The sequence below is a fragment of the Pan paniscus genome, chromosome 12 (assembly GCF_029289425.2).
Source record: "Pan paniscus chromosome 12, NHGRI_mPanPan1-v2.0_pri, whole genome shotgun sequence".
Classification (NCBI taxonomy): Eukaryota; Metazoa; Chordata; class Mammalia; order Primates; family Hominidae; genus Pan; species Pan paniscus.
Window position 1 is genome coordinate 84,350,971 of NC_073261.2, and position 11,251 is coordinate 84,362,221.

The 11,251-nt window shown below is 56.5% G+C and overlaps 1 protein-coding gene across 2 annotated transcripts; it reads right to left on the minus strand.

The window, feature by feature from the left end:
* Positions 1 to 480: 480 nt before the first annotated feature.
* PKDCC (protein kinase domain containing, cytoplasmic) lies at positions 481 to 11,008 on the minus strand. 2 transcript variants are annotated; one of them, XM_003809133.6, is made up of 7 exons: positions 10,159 to 11,004; positions 5,642 to 5,764; positions 4,696 to 4,967; positions 3,983 to 4,062; positions 3,610 to 3,717; positions 1,604 to 1,777; positions 481 to 1,395 (listed from the first exon to the last, which is right to left on the minus strand). In XM_003809133.6, the coding sequence occupies exons 1-7, from the start codon at positions 10,795 to 10,797 to the stop codon at positions 1,310 to 1,312; spliced, it is 1,482 nt and encodes a 493-aa protein (XP_003809181.2). In that variant the 5' UTR covers positions 10,798 to 11,004; the 3' UTR covers positions 481 to 1,309. The 2 variants fall into 2 exon arrangements, with proteins under 2 accessions (XP_003809181.2, XP_063450685.1); XM_063594615.1 differs by lacking the exon at positions 5,642 to 5,764 and having other exon boundaries at positions 10,159 to 11,008.
* Between the last annotated feature and the right edge of the window lie 243 nt (positions 11,009 to 11,251).

Consider the following 11,251-nt stretch of genomic DNA (forward strand, 5'->3'; position numbering starts at 1 on the left):
CCCTCCTTTCTTCTGAATGTTCATATATTTCATGTTCAGGGAAAGACTCAGAAAAGCTTAGTGCCCATGACCTTGTGGTGGGCCCAGGCCAGGTCCAACCCTGGGCAGAGGTAAAGCTGACCCACCTGCAGGTTGTTCGGGTGCTCCTGGTGACCCCTTCATGGCTGACATCTCACCATGAGGACATTATTCCACTGGGTTAGGGCTTCATACATAAGAAGCTGGTCTGTAAAAATGAGAACTTCCTTGGGGGAAAAGGGAGTCCCCATGTCTTTTTAGGGGACACGATGTGGAAGACCCAGCAGGAGGTGGGCACCATGGGTGGGAGCAGGGCCTGAAAACACTTTGTGATGACTTCAGGGTTTGCTGCTGAGATTTCACTCATCTTCCCCTGTGACACACGCATCCCCACAAACATATACCAAGGATATAACTGAGGACCAAGAAGTCACAACCTAAGAAACGGTCATTAGGGAAGAGTTTGCTGTGAAACATCATTTTATTAACTAATTTTATTTTATTTTTTACAAAAATAAACAATTTAACCAACAAGAAGTACAAAAGATTCTGGATATTCAAACTCGAGGAAGGGGGAAAGCCTGGTTTTGGCTGCTTTGCGGCTTTCATTGAAAGCAAATGAGGCAGAAAGGCCCCGGCCCCACCCCCGCCCCAGGTCCTGGCTCAAACCACACCTGCTCCCTGACCCCAGTCTTGGCTCATGCTGAGGTGTGCACCTCTGCCCCTGACCCCTGGGCTGGCCTGGGAGTGTCCCCTGTCGGGAGGTCAGAGATAGCCTCCCCAGGTACAGAATCACCCACATCCTGGAGCATCCCCCGCCAAGTCTCCTGTCCAGACCTAAGCTGAGAGAACACTCCACGATGGATTGTCCCCACGCAGCCCCCCCCGCCTGCTGTGGCATGTGCAGCAGCAGCAGCAGGGGCTTTAGCTACATTCTCACACTATTGAACACAGTGATGGGGCTGCCCACGGAACCGTCCCAGGGAGGGGCACAGCCCCCAGTGGGGAGACTAGCCTGAGCTTGCTTACAGCCCAGAGGGTTGGAGAGGCAGTCATACCCCCATGATTCCTGGACTAGGAGCCAGCAGTCCCATAGCTAGGCTGGTAAACTCACATTTTAACATTTGGCATTATTGCACGTTTGTCCTGGTCACATCTGTCTGTCTGGGATGTTAGCTTTGTCTGCAGGGGTTCCCAGGTGACATGCAGTGCTGCCAATGCAAGTCACTCCCTCCACAGGCAAGCCCAGCTGCTGAGGATAGTCAGCTGGTCAGCAGAGCCCTCAGATAGGTCAGCCAGAGGCCTTCACATATGTGGTCTTGTTGGGATCAGGGACCACTTGGCTCCATCCAGTCTTGAAAAAGACCAGCTGCCGACCTGGGGGGCAGAGGTGAGAGGTAACAGGGCTGGATGTTTCTCTTTCTGGAGGCAGGACCATTCTCCCTAATTTGACTGCCTTGAAGACACGTATACCTCTCTCTCATCACCTCAGCACCCCCTCTGACTTCCGATGGGGGATCACTATCTATCAACCTCCAGAGGGGACCTGCCATCTCCCTTGGAAGGGCTTCTCCCACTGGCTCACCTGTCCAGGTGGTCTGGTTGGTGACCACAAAGGCCCGACACTGGGCATGGCTCTCACAGACATCCACGGCCTCAGCCAGGTTGAACACTGAAAGGAGGCAGCTCCCGTGGTGGTAGGATGGCCAGCAGCGGTAGTCTTCCTGGGGGATGGTGCTGTCTGGGATACACTGGTACTCTGTGGGTTGGGGATGGAGTAAAATGAGAATTCTGTATGCCCAGGTTTGAGTGCCCAAGGATGTGTCACTTTCTGGAAAGGGCAGCAAGACTCATTTCCTAGGTGAAAGCTGAAGTCCAGCCCAGCCCTCTAGCACGCAGATGAAGGCAGCTACCACTGTTGAAACAGGGCTGACTGCTCAATAAAGACAAAGCACAGACTTGATTTTCAGGAGATACATATTTCCCAAATCTAAGGGCACATAGCTTGGTCAGGCAGTACAAGATAGCAGGCACATGAAAGGGGTACAGACATATACAGGGACACATGGAGTCCCAGCTGTCTAGGCTAATTGCTGAGGCCAGGACATTTTAGACAGTTAGAGCCAGGCTTCTCAAACTTCAATGTGCATGTGAATTACCAAGGACTCTTGTTAAAATGCAGATTCTTTTTCTTTTCTTTTCTTTTTTTTCTTTTTTTTTTTTGATGGGGTCTCACTCTGTTGCCTAGACTAGAGTGCAGTGACACAATCATAGCTCACTACAGCCTTGAAATCCTGGGCTCAAGGGATCCTCCCATCTCAGCCTCCTGAAGTGCTGGGATTACAGGTGTAAGCCACCATGCCCAACCAAATGAAGATTCTGATTCTGTAGGTCTGGGGTAGAACTGAGAATCTGTACTTCTAACCAGCATTCAGTGTGGCCTGCAAGGGTTCAGAGCAACCCTCATTCACATTTTCTCCTGGCCTTGGGGAGAGAAGTTAGGCAAGTTCCTCAGAAGGGCCTGGGATGGAAGGGAGTCGGGGTTTTTGAAGTTAAGAGGCATGCAAATGGACTAAAATGCAAAAAACCCATGGCTAGAGTGGGGAGGGGGCTGGAGGGAAAATCTGAGATCTCATTCTACAGAGAGAGCCTCAGAAGCTCTAAAAACTCACAATCAGTGAGCTCCTCAGCTGCTGGCCTCTTGTTTGCTCCTGTCTTTCCCACTGCCTGGAGAGCCCCAGCTCTGGACTGATAATGCAGAAGCCCTGGGCCTCTGGCCACCCCACCCTCCTGCCTCCTTCTACCAGGGACTAGACCAAAGTCCAGGGCTGACTGTGATTTACAGCCCCATAAACGGCATCCTCAGGGACAGAGCCAGCCATTGTTCACCTCGTTAAACTTTATTTACAGGGCTAACAGGGCTCCCCCACCCCTAAGACTAGCCAGAACTCCTTGAATATGAAACCTGCTCACCCCTCAACCCCTGCCAACCCCAGCTAAACCCCAGGGCTTCAGCAGAAGGACCACAGCCTGAAACCAGTGGCCAGAATTCTCCCCCTGCCCTGGGGCTTCTTGGCTGGTTTCAGTGTGTGCCTTCCCTAACATGCAGTGCCCTTCTAGCCCCGGGAGGTTAGAGGAAGGAAAGGGAAGCAAACATATACTGCGTTCCAGCTGTGTCATAGGAACTGCACTAATTGCTTTCACACATTTCACTTGACATTTAATTCCCATAAGAATTTGGTGAGGTGGGTAATAGTGAACCCAATTCACAGATGAGGAAAGTGAGGTTCAAGGGGTAACTTGCTCAAAGTCATGTAGCCAGTACATGATAGGGTTTGGAGCCATCCAGAGTAGGGGTATCAGTGCCCAACCCCAGGTTGAAGGCAGAATTATAGTTGCTCTAGCTCAGCTAGAGATGGAACCTCAAATTAGTCCATGTCAGCCCCTCCATGATTCTATGTGAGCCCCTACAGTGGCCTTTGGAGACAAGGGTCCCCAGAGAAAGGGTGAGCCACTTAGCCTAATTGGGCGGGGTCATTCACCCTCCCACCTGTTTCTTGCTTCCCTGTGGATCAGGTTGGGGCCACTCACCGGTACTGCTGCTTGCCGTGGAGTTCTGCAGATACTGCCCGCTCCGGTACAGGTGCAGCACCTTCTCCAGCTGGGCCAGGGTCTCGTCCACCCCCCAGGTGAGCTCTCCTGCAGAGTGCAGTGTGGCTAAGACAGGATGCCTGGGGCTCCCACTCCTCCCTGAAGTCAGCAGCCAGCTGCTCCCACCTCTGCCTCCAGAGCCTGTGCCCCAGTGAACAGAGGGCGGGGGAGCGGGGAGGTTGCAGCAGAATGCCACCTTAGGAAGTGATGGTTTCTAGAACCCCTGCTGCCCTGGGTTATTTTTCTCCCCACTTTTGCTGGCGGGTGGGGGTGGGGTAGGTGCCTGGAAGCAGATGGGCCCTGGAGAGCTCACCTGTGGCGTTGACGATGCTGTCCAGCAGAGGACGCAATGAAGGCGGGGCACTGTGAGGCAGGAGGTATGTGAAGAAAAACCTGTGGCAGAGGGAAACCAGTGGCTCAGGAATCCAGCCTTTGGAGACACATCCTTCCTCTATTCCAACCTGGGGCAGAACGCTAACCTGGCCAGGGAGCCGGATCCCTCAGGCCTAGCAACCAGGCAGAACGCAGTGAAGTCTACTCAGCCTCGGGGGAGGGTTCTGGGCACATGCTAACACCACACCTAACTTCATACTAACCGAAACCAGGGGCCTGCTTCCCAACCCTTCCCAGGACTTGCCCACCTCCCAGCCCCACATTATCCCCTGACTGACCCCCGGTGTCGGAGCAGCCCCATGGCTGGGGCCCAGTGAGGAATTTCCCAGAGCACAAGGGCCTGGGTGGGAAGGGAAAAGTGCCAGTTCCACCAGCCCTAGGCTCTGAGTCCAACACTATTTTAAGAAGCCTCCAGCTGCCACCCCCTAACCCGGATTCTCCTTGGAGCTGTCTATTTTTAGCCTCTCCATCAGAAGCCTGAATGTTCCCTTCTGGACAGGGTAGAAGCCTTCCCTTGCTCTGGTCAAGGCTGAGTCTCCCTGCCCAGCTGGCCTCCACGTTGGCTCTCTTCCTGCCATGCCCTCCTGGCCCATTCTCCTTCGATGGAGTTCCCGAGTCGGGGGTGGAGGTCACCTGTAGGCATTATAGAGGTTCCGCTTCTCGTTCATGCCCTCGCACCAGCCCTGGGCTGAGCAGGGCAGGGTGAAGTTCCTGGCCGGAAACTCGAGTATGCAGTCGGTGCTGCCTGCACACGGCGTCTCCTCCACACGTGCGTCGTCCAGGTCCGTCACTTTGAGCTCCCCATCCACCAGCACAAACTGCCGAGGGCGGAAGTCCAGCAGAGTGACGGAGCCCAGTGGGGAGTGGGCCAGGTGGTGGAGGAGGCGGCCCAGGCTCAGGCAGATCTGAGGGGCACAAGAAAAGACTGCTCACTGCTTTTCTCCTGGGTTGGGGGTCTGTGGGACTCGAGGGCACCCTCCTCTTGGAATCTGAACTTTGCTTGTGGGGGTTGGCACTTCTCTTCTATAGGCCCCAAGGCTCCACAAAGGCCAAGGTCAGCAGCCTTAGAGAGGAGGCCAGTGATTTTCTATTAACTCTCGGCTGGCCTGACTCTGGAAATGATATGGAGTGGGTGGGAAACTGCAGCAGCGAGGGTCTGGGGATAATGCATCTCTTCCCTGAAGTTGCATCCTGAATGTAGTTTTAGTTCAGTGTATGGAAATATCGGGAGGGTCAAGATGGTATTAAGGTCTTTCCTAGTTCTAGGACACTGGCCCTCCTGCAGTCAGGCTGAGTGTGAGTGTGTGAGTGCTCCCCTCTTTAAGGTGCCAGCCCCCACAAGCTGGTGTGTACACGCGCACAAGGAGGGGTGAGGAGGGCAAGAGCACAGCATGTCGGGATCCTTTAAGTCTTGCTTCTTTTTTGAACCCTTTGGCCGGTGGCTGAGTCAGCCTGTGCGCCTTCCTCCCCTCCCTCTCCCTGGGTGGAGGAGGAGTGGGAGCTGCTTTGGAGGGCTGGCCTTCTAAGGCAGAACCATCCTTGCAAGGAGCCCAGGGCCCGAGCCCTCCTCTGAGCTCACTCGGAATCGATCCTCCCAGGAAGTTTGCAGCAGCTGGATCATTTCTACAGGGGCGCCCAGCTCCGTGATGGTGGTCAGGGTGTCTGGGATGTCCTCGCTGTCCTGGTAGCAGTAGCCATAGAGCTGGGGAAAGCCGAGGGCAGGTCATTAGGTCACAGGGTGGGGGTGGGGACAGGGAAGGGCTGGACTGTCAGGTTCCCCCTCTCTCTCCTCCCACTATCCCCAGGCCTTTGCTTCAGCTCAGGCCAGAAGAGAATGGCAGCGTTGCCTGGGAAGCATGCCCTCTCTTCCCTGCAGTCAGACTTCCTACTGACCATGTCAGCCCCTCACCCCTTCCGACTCAGGTAAATAGGCAGGTCTGGCCACTGTGAATTAACCACGTGCCAGGTACCATGCTAAATTGCTCTATGTGCATAACTCAATTATTGTAATAACCCTAATGGGCACAGTAGGTGCTATTATTATCTCCAACTTCAGGTGAGGAGGCTGACTCAGAGAGGTTAAGTTGCTTGCATAAGGTCGCACAGCTGATCAGTGTAGGAGTTAAGATGTGAATTTGTGCCACTCGGATTCCACAACCTATTTTTATTTATTTTTCTTTCTTTCTTTATTTTTTTTGAGACAGCCTCGCTCTGTTGCCCAGGCTGGAGTGCAGTGGCATGATCTCAGCTCACTCTGCTTCCTGGGTGCGGGCGATTCTCCTGCCTCAGCCTCCCGAGTAGCTGGGATTACAGGCGCTTGCCACTATGCCCAGCTAATTTTTGTCTTCTTAGTAGAAACAGGGTTTCACCATGTTGGCCAGGCTGGTCTCAAACTGCTGACCTCAAGTGATCTGCCTACCTTGGCCTCCCAAAGTGTTGGGATTACAGGCGTGAGCCACTGCGCCCGGCCACAATCTGTTTTTTCTAAGAATGCTGTTTGGTAATACACAAGCGAGCATACGGTTGGACATTATCCTTCCTCCCCTCCTCGAATCTGTATCTGTCCCTCATCATTTCTACCTTCTGGCAGCTTCAGTTTTCTCTGCGTGGGTCTTGAGAGAGGAAAAGCAAGTTCCCTTAGACTGGTAACAAGTGTTGATAAGAACAAGGTACCTGAGGGCACATCCCCAGGTGTGTTTTGCATATGAGTGATGTGTATCAGTGGGGTTGGTAGTGAGTGATGATTCCTCCTGGAAGATCAGTTCTTTTGGGGTTACGGTCACAGGGAACTGCCCACTCTATGTCATCTGGGGAGAAGCTCCGCACTGCCCAGGGACTTCTGGGAAGCAAAGCCTGAGTGTCACTACCACCTTAACAGCACCCACAGGCTTCCCCCTGGCTCTTCCAACATACTCCACAGCAGCTAGGGGCTCGTATGGTGCTCAAAACAACCAGCACCCTGTGGGGTAGAAACACGAAGGCTGAGTTGTCCAGGCCCGACTCAGGGAGAGGAGAGCTATGCGGTGGAGGGGTGGATATCCCTGTGCACTGTCACCCTCATACCATCATTCACCCTCCCCAGAGCCACTCCAGGTCCTCACATGTCCTCTTCCCGCCCTAGGAGTGCCCCCTCAGCTCCCCGTCATCCTGCTGGCATGGGGGAAGGCCTCACTCTTGGGCTGTGACTTGGGGGGCCAGGGCAGTTCCAGGCACCCTCTTCTCTCTCCACCCCCTCCCCATCAGTCCAGGGAGGCCCCAGACCCTGGTGGGGTGGGGGGAAGGTAAGGGGAACAGCCCTGGGGCCTGGTTCTCATTTTCTTGCCCAGAGTCTGAGCCTTTGTGGGAAACTTCTGAAGGTTATTAAACACCCGGAGGTCGTTAAATGCGCTGTTAACGAGGTATTAATCAACACCCCTCAGGAAAAAATAAAAAGACACCATTAACCCCCCCCAGGAAGCGTGAGGCTGAGCATTTCAGTCACATCTTTTGTTTGGTTGGGAGAAGAAATATACTCTAGCAGGGCCAGAATCTGGGCCCAGGCAGGCCTGGGGGCCCATCCAAGGCCTGGGGGCCCCAGGATGACTGGGGGAGGGGGAGGTGGGGAGAGGTTGAGGGGAGGGGAGACCCTTGTGCCCTTTGGCCCTGGGCTATAGAGGAGTCAAGTCACGTGAGGGAGTGTGTATGCGTGTGTCAGGGGCGGGATGGGGAGGGGTCAAAGAAAATGGATAGAAAGATCTCGCCCAGGCAATCCCCATGACCAGAGAAAGCCCTGGGAGGTGCAGAATGGGGCCTGCTAGCCTGGGCATTTTCTATTAGAATCCACAGCACCAATTCTGGGCTGCTCAGAGAGGGAGGGTGGTGAGCCTGCACCACTAGGAACTTTAGAAATGTTCTCTAACTCCTCCCCAGTTCAGCAAACAGTCAAATGGTTTTGAAATTTTAAATAACTCAGAGGTATTAAAGCAGCATTATTTCTAGTTCCCTGTACACCTGCCCTGAAGCCTCCTGGGCAGGAAGACCCCACTGTAGGCTTCCCTGCCAGCAAAGATGGCCGTGTTTAGGAGGCCAGAGCGACACTGGCCTGATGGTCAGAAGATGAATGGGGGAGAGCCACCATCAAAGCAGTCCCTAAACTCACACTAAAGGGCCCCCCACTTTTCACTTTTCCTGGGTAGAAAGGACCTGTGACCCTCTCTCCCTTAGCAACCCTTGTGCCCTGGGGCCACTAACTCTCGTCTGGGACTCTACAATAAAGAGTCACACAGCTAACCCCAGACAACCCTGGTCTTGGTTCGGTGAGGGAAGGGTGAAAACTATTCTGTTGTAATTTTTTCTTTGGTGCCTTCAGAATTGGGTTGGGGGCCTGACATTTCAGAGGAGGACCATCATGTGATATAAATGTGGGGCGTTAGCTGAATGCTTGTCAGGAAGTTTGAGCTGGCGGGAAGAGTGAGGGACAAGTTTCTTAAAAGATAGGAAAGCACGTCAAACATCAAACCTGTCTGAAGGGAGAGGGGTCTTGAGTCAAGTAACTAAGACTTTATGTCCTGCTAAGTCACTCAAGACCTCTCCACTCCCTCAGGATCTGGCTGACACCCTAGAGTTTCCAAAAAGTTCCCAAAAGTCCCTGGGAAGGAAAGAGTACAAGATCCTCCCAGTTAGAATGGCCACGTAACCAGGGGCTCACTCCCTGAAGCTGCAGACACGGTGTGAGCTGTGCAGCCAGGCTTCACTACACCCAAGTGTTGGTTCTGCCCGAGCTCCTGAGACCAGTTTGGGGCCCAGGGCCCAGTCACAAGTGTCTGACCAGGGTTGGGGAATACGATGGGGGAGGGGGAGACTGGGAGCCAACAGGAGTATAAACAGCTTTTGGGCCAGTCTCTCCTGCTCTACGACGCCCACCCATCTCCCTCCAGGGCTGGGATGCCATCTCACTCCTAAGGAAAGGAGAGAGGGACTCCTGGGTTTCCAGTCATTTCTGCTGGGTGCAGAAAGGTTAGTTTGAGTGGGCTGGTAGGTGGAAGGTGTGTGCAAGATTTCATCCGTTGGGGAGGCTGCACACACCCATGTTCACCTGGCCAACAGCGGTCAGGGATTCCCCTCTGTTTGCTCAGACATGTGCAAAGGGAATAGTCTGTCTAATCTTAGGATGGAGGGAGACCTGAGAGAGAGGACGTGGAGTGTTAGGGCGGTGCTGGGACTGTGAGAGGCCCACTCAAAGTCTAGCTTGGAGGGGACAAGGTGGGGGTTTCAGCTCTCGCCTGTGTCTCCAGCGAACAGGCGAGGCAGAGTCCCGTTGAGTAGGAACCTGAGCATTTGGCCTTCTCAACCTTCCAGCCTCTTGGCTATCTATATACACTCAGACAGTGTGAAATTTAGATCCTCAGGCCGCCAGTCTGTCCACTGAGCTGAGACCTTGAGGCTTCTGCAGGGGCTCAAGGACCCACTTTAAGGCCTGGGGAACCCTTGGTTCACTTCTGGGAAGGACTGTGTTCCCATTTTCTAGCCTGCTCCCCAGCCCCCTTCCAGTGTCTTCTGGGTGGCGCTGGAGGTGGGTGGGTGGGGAGACTCTATAGGAATCAAGCCTGACACATGGTCTCTTTCCAGCTCTTCCCAGCCCCATTGCTGTCCCGTCTCATTTTCAAAACCAGACAAATCACTGGAAGTTGAGAGAAGTTCCATCAAGAAGGGGGACTTTATCACACAGTTGGAATTCTGACTCAAGTGTCTTGGCTTAGGGTCATTTTGGCTTGGGGTAATATCCCTGGTGTTCAACCTCCTAACTCCAGCCCGGAGTAGACTCCTAAATCCTAATGGACTGCCCCACCCCCTGAGTTCTGGGAGCCTCTGTCCTGGCCTGTCTTTAAGAGATGTGTGGAAGCCGAGAAACCCAGGGGTTCTTCGGTAAAGGGACGCCCACCCAGGAGTGAGAAGCAGGGTGGTGCAGTGGGAAGGGCCATGGTCCGGTTTCTGCGTCTAGCTTAGCCTGGGTGCAGTCACTGGCACTCCAGATCAAGGGGTTCTCTTCCAGCCAGGTTGACAAGGTCTTGGGCACTCCCAGCCAACACCGTTACCCCCGCGTCCCCACCCTCGTACCTGCAGCACGTTGGGGTGCCGCAGCCGCTCCAGCAGCACCATCTCCTTAAGCAGCTTGTGGGCCGCCAGCCGATAGCAGCCCCTCCGTACCCCGAACTCGCGCACGCAGCTGCCCAGATCGTGGCCGCTAAAGTCCACCGCCTTGAGCGCCACCGCGGCGCCGCCGGGCAGGCGGACCCGGTACACGGCCTTGGTGTAGCCTGAGCCCATGTACTGCGCGCCGGACACGTTGCGAAGCGCGGCGCAGCCCAGGCGCGGGCCCGGGCCGGGGGAGCCTGGGCCGGGAGCCGGGGGCCAGCCTGGGGCGCCGTCGGGCAGGGGCCTGGCCCAAGGGGGCCGGGGGCGCGGCAGGCCGGGCCCGCCCGGAGCCAGGTCCATCAGGCGCCGCCGCTCCGGCCGGCCCGCCCCGGGCCCGGGGCCCCCGCGGGAATAGCGCTGCACCTCCTCGTAGCGCGCCCGGATCTGCCGGGCCAGCTCCCCGCGGCCCCCGCGACGGCCCGGACCCGGGGCCGGCGAAGGCTCAGGGGACTGGCCTGGCCTCGGAGGCTCCGAGCCCGGAGCGAAGAGCACGTTGAGGACGGAGCCCAGCAGGAAGGAGGCGCAGAAACCCGCGGCCACTGCCGCCCGCCGGCGCCGCATCGCTCCCCTCCCCCCGGCCGGCCGGCCCCGCGCGGCTCCCCGGCCCCGGCCCCGGGCGGCTCAGGCTCCGAGGCGGCTCCGCTCTGCGCCCCGCCGGCCCCCTGCCCAGCCCGCGCGCATGGCCCCGGCGGCCCCGACCCCGGCCCCTCGCGGGCGACACATCGGCCTGACACTTGCCTCCCTGCCGCCCTGCCCCCGCCGCTTATAAGGCCCAGAGCCGCCCTCCGCCCCCGCCCCCGCCCCCTCCCCCGCCCCTCCGCCTCCTCCTCCGCCTCCGCCTCCACCTCCCAGCTCCCGGCCCGAGCCCGTCCTCGGCGCCGCCCCCTCCGGCCGCCCGGCCCGGCCTTCCCCGCTGACTGACAGCGGGACCTCCTCCCGCGGCCGTCCGGGCCTGGGAAGCGGCGCGGAGGCGGCTCCGGTCCTGCCCAGCCCGCGGTCCCGCCCAGCCCGCGGT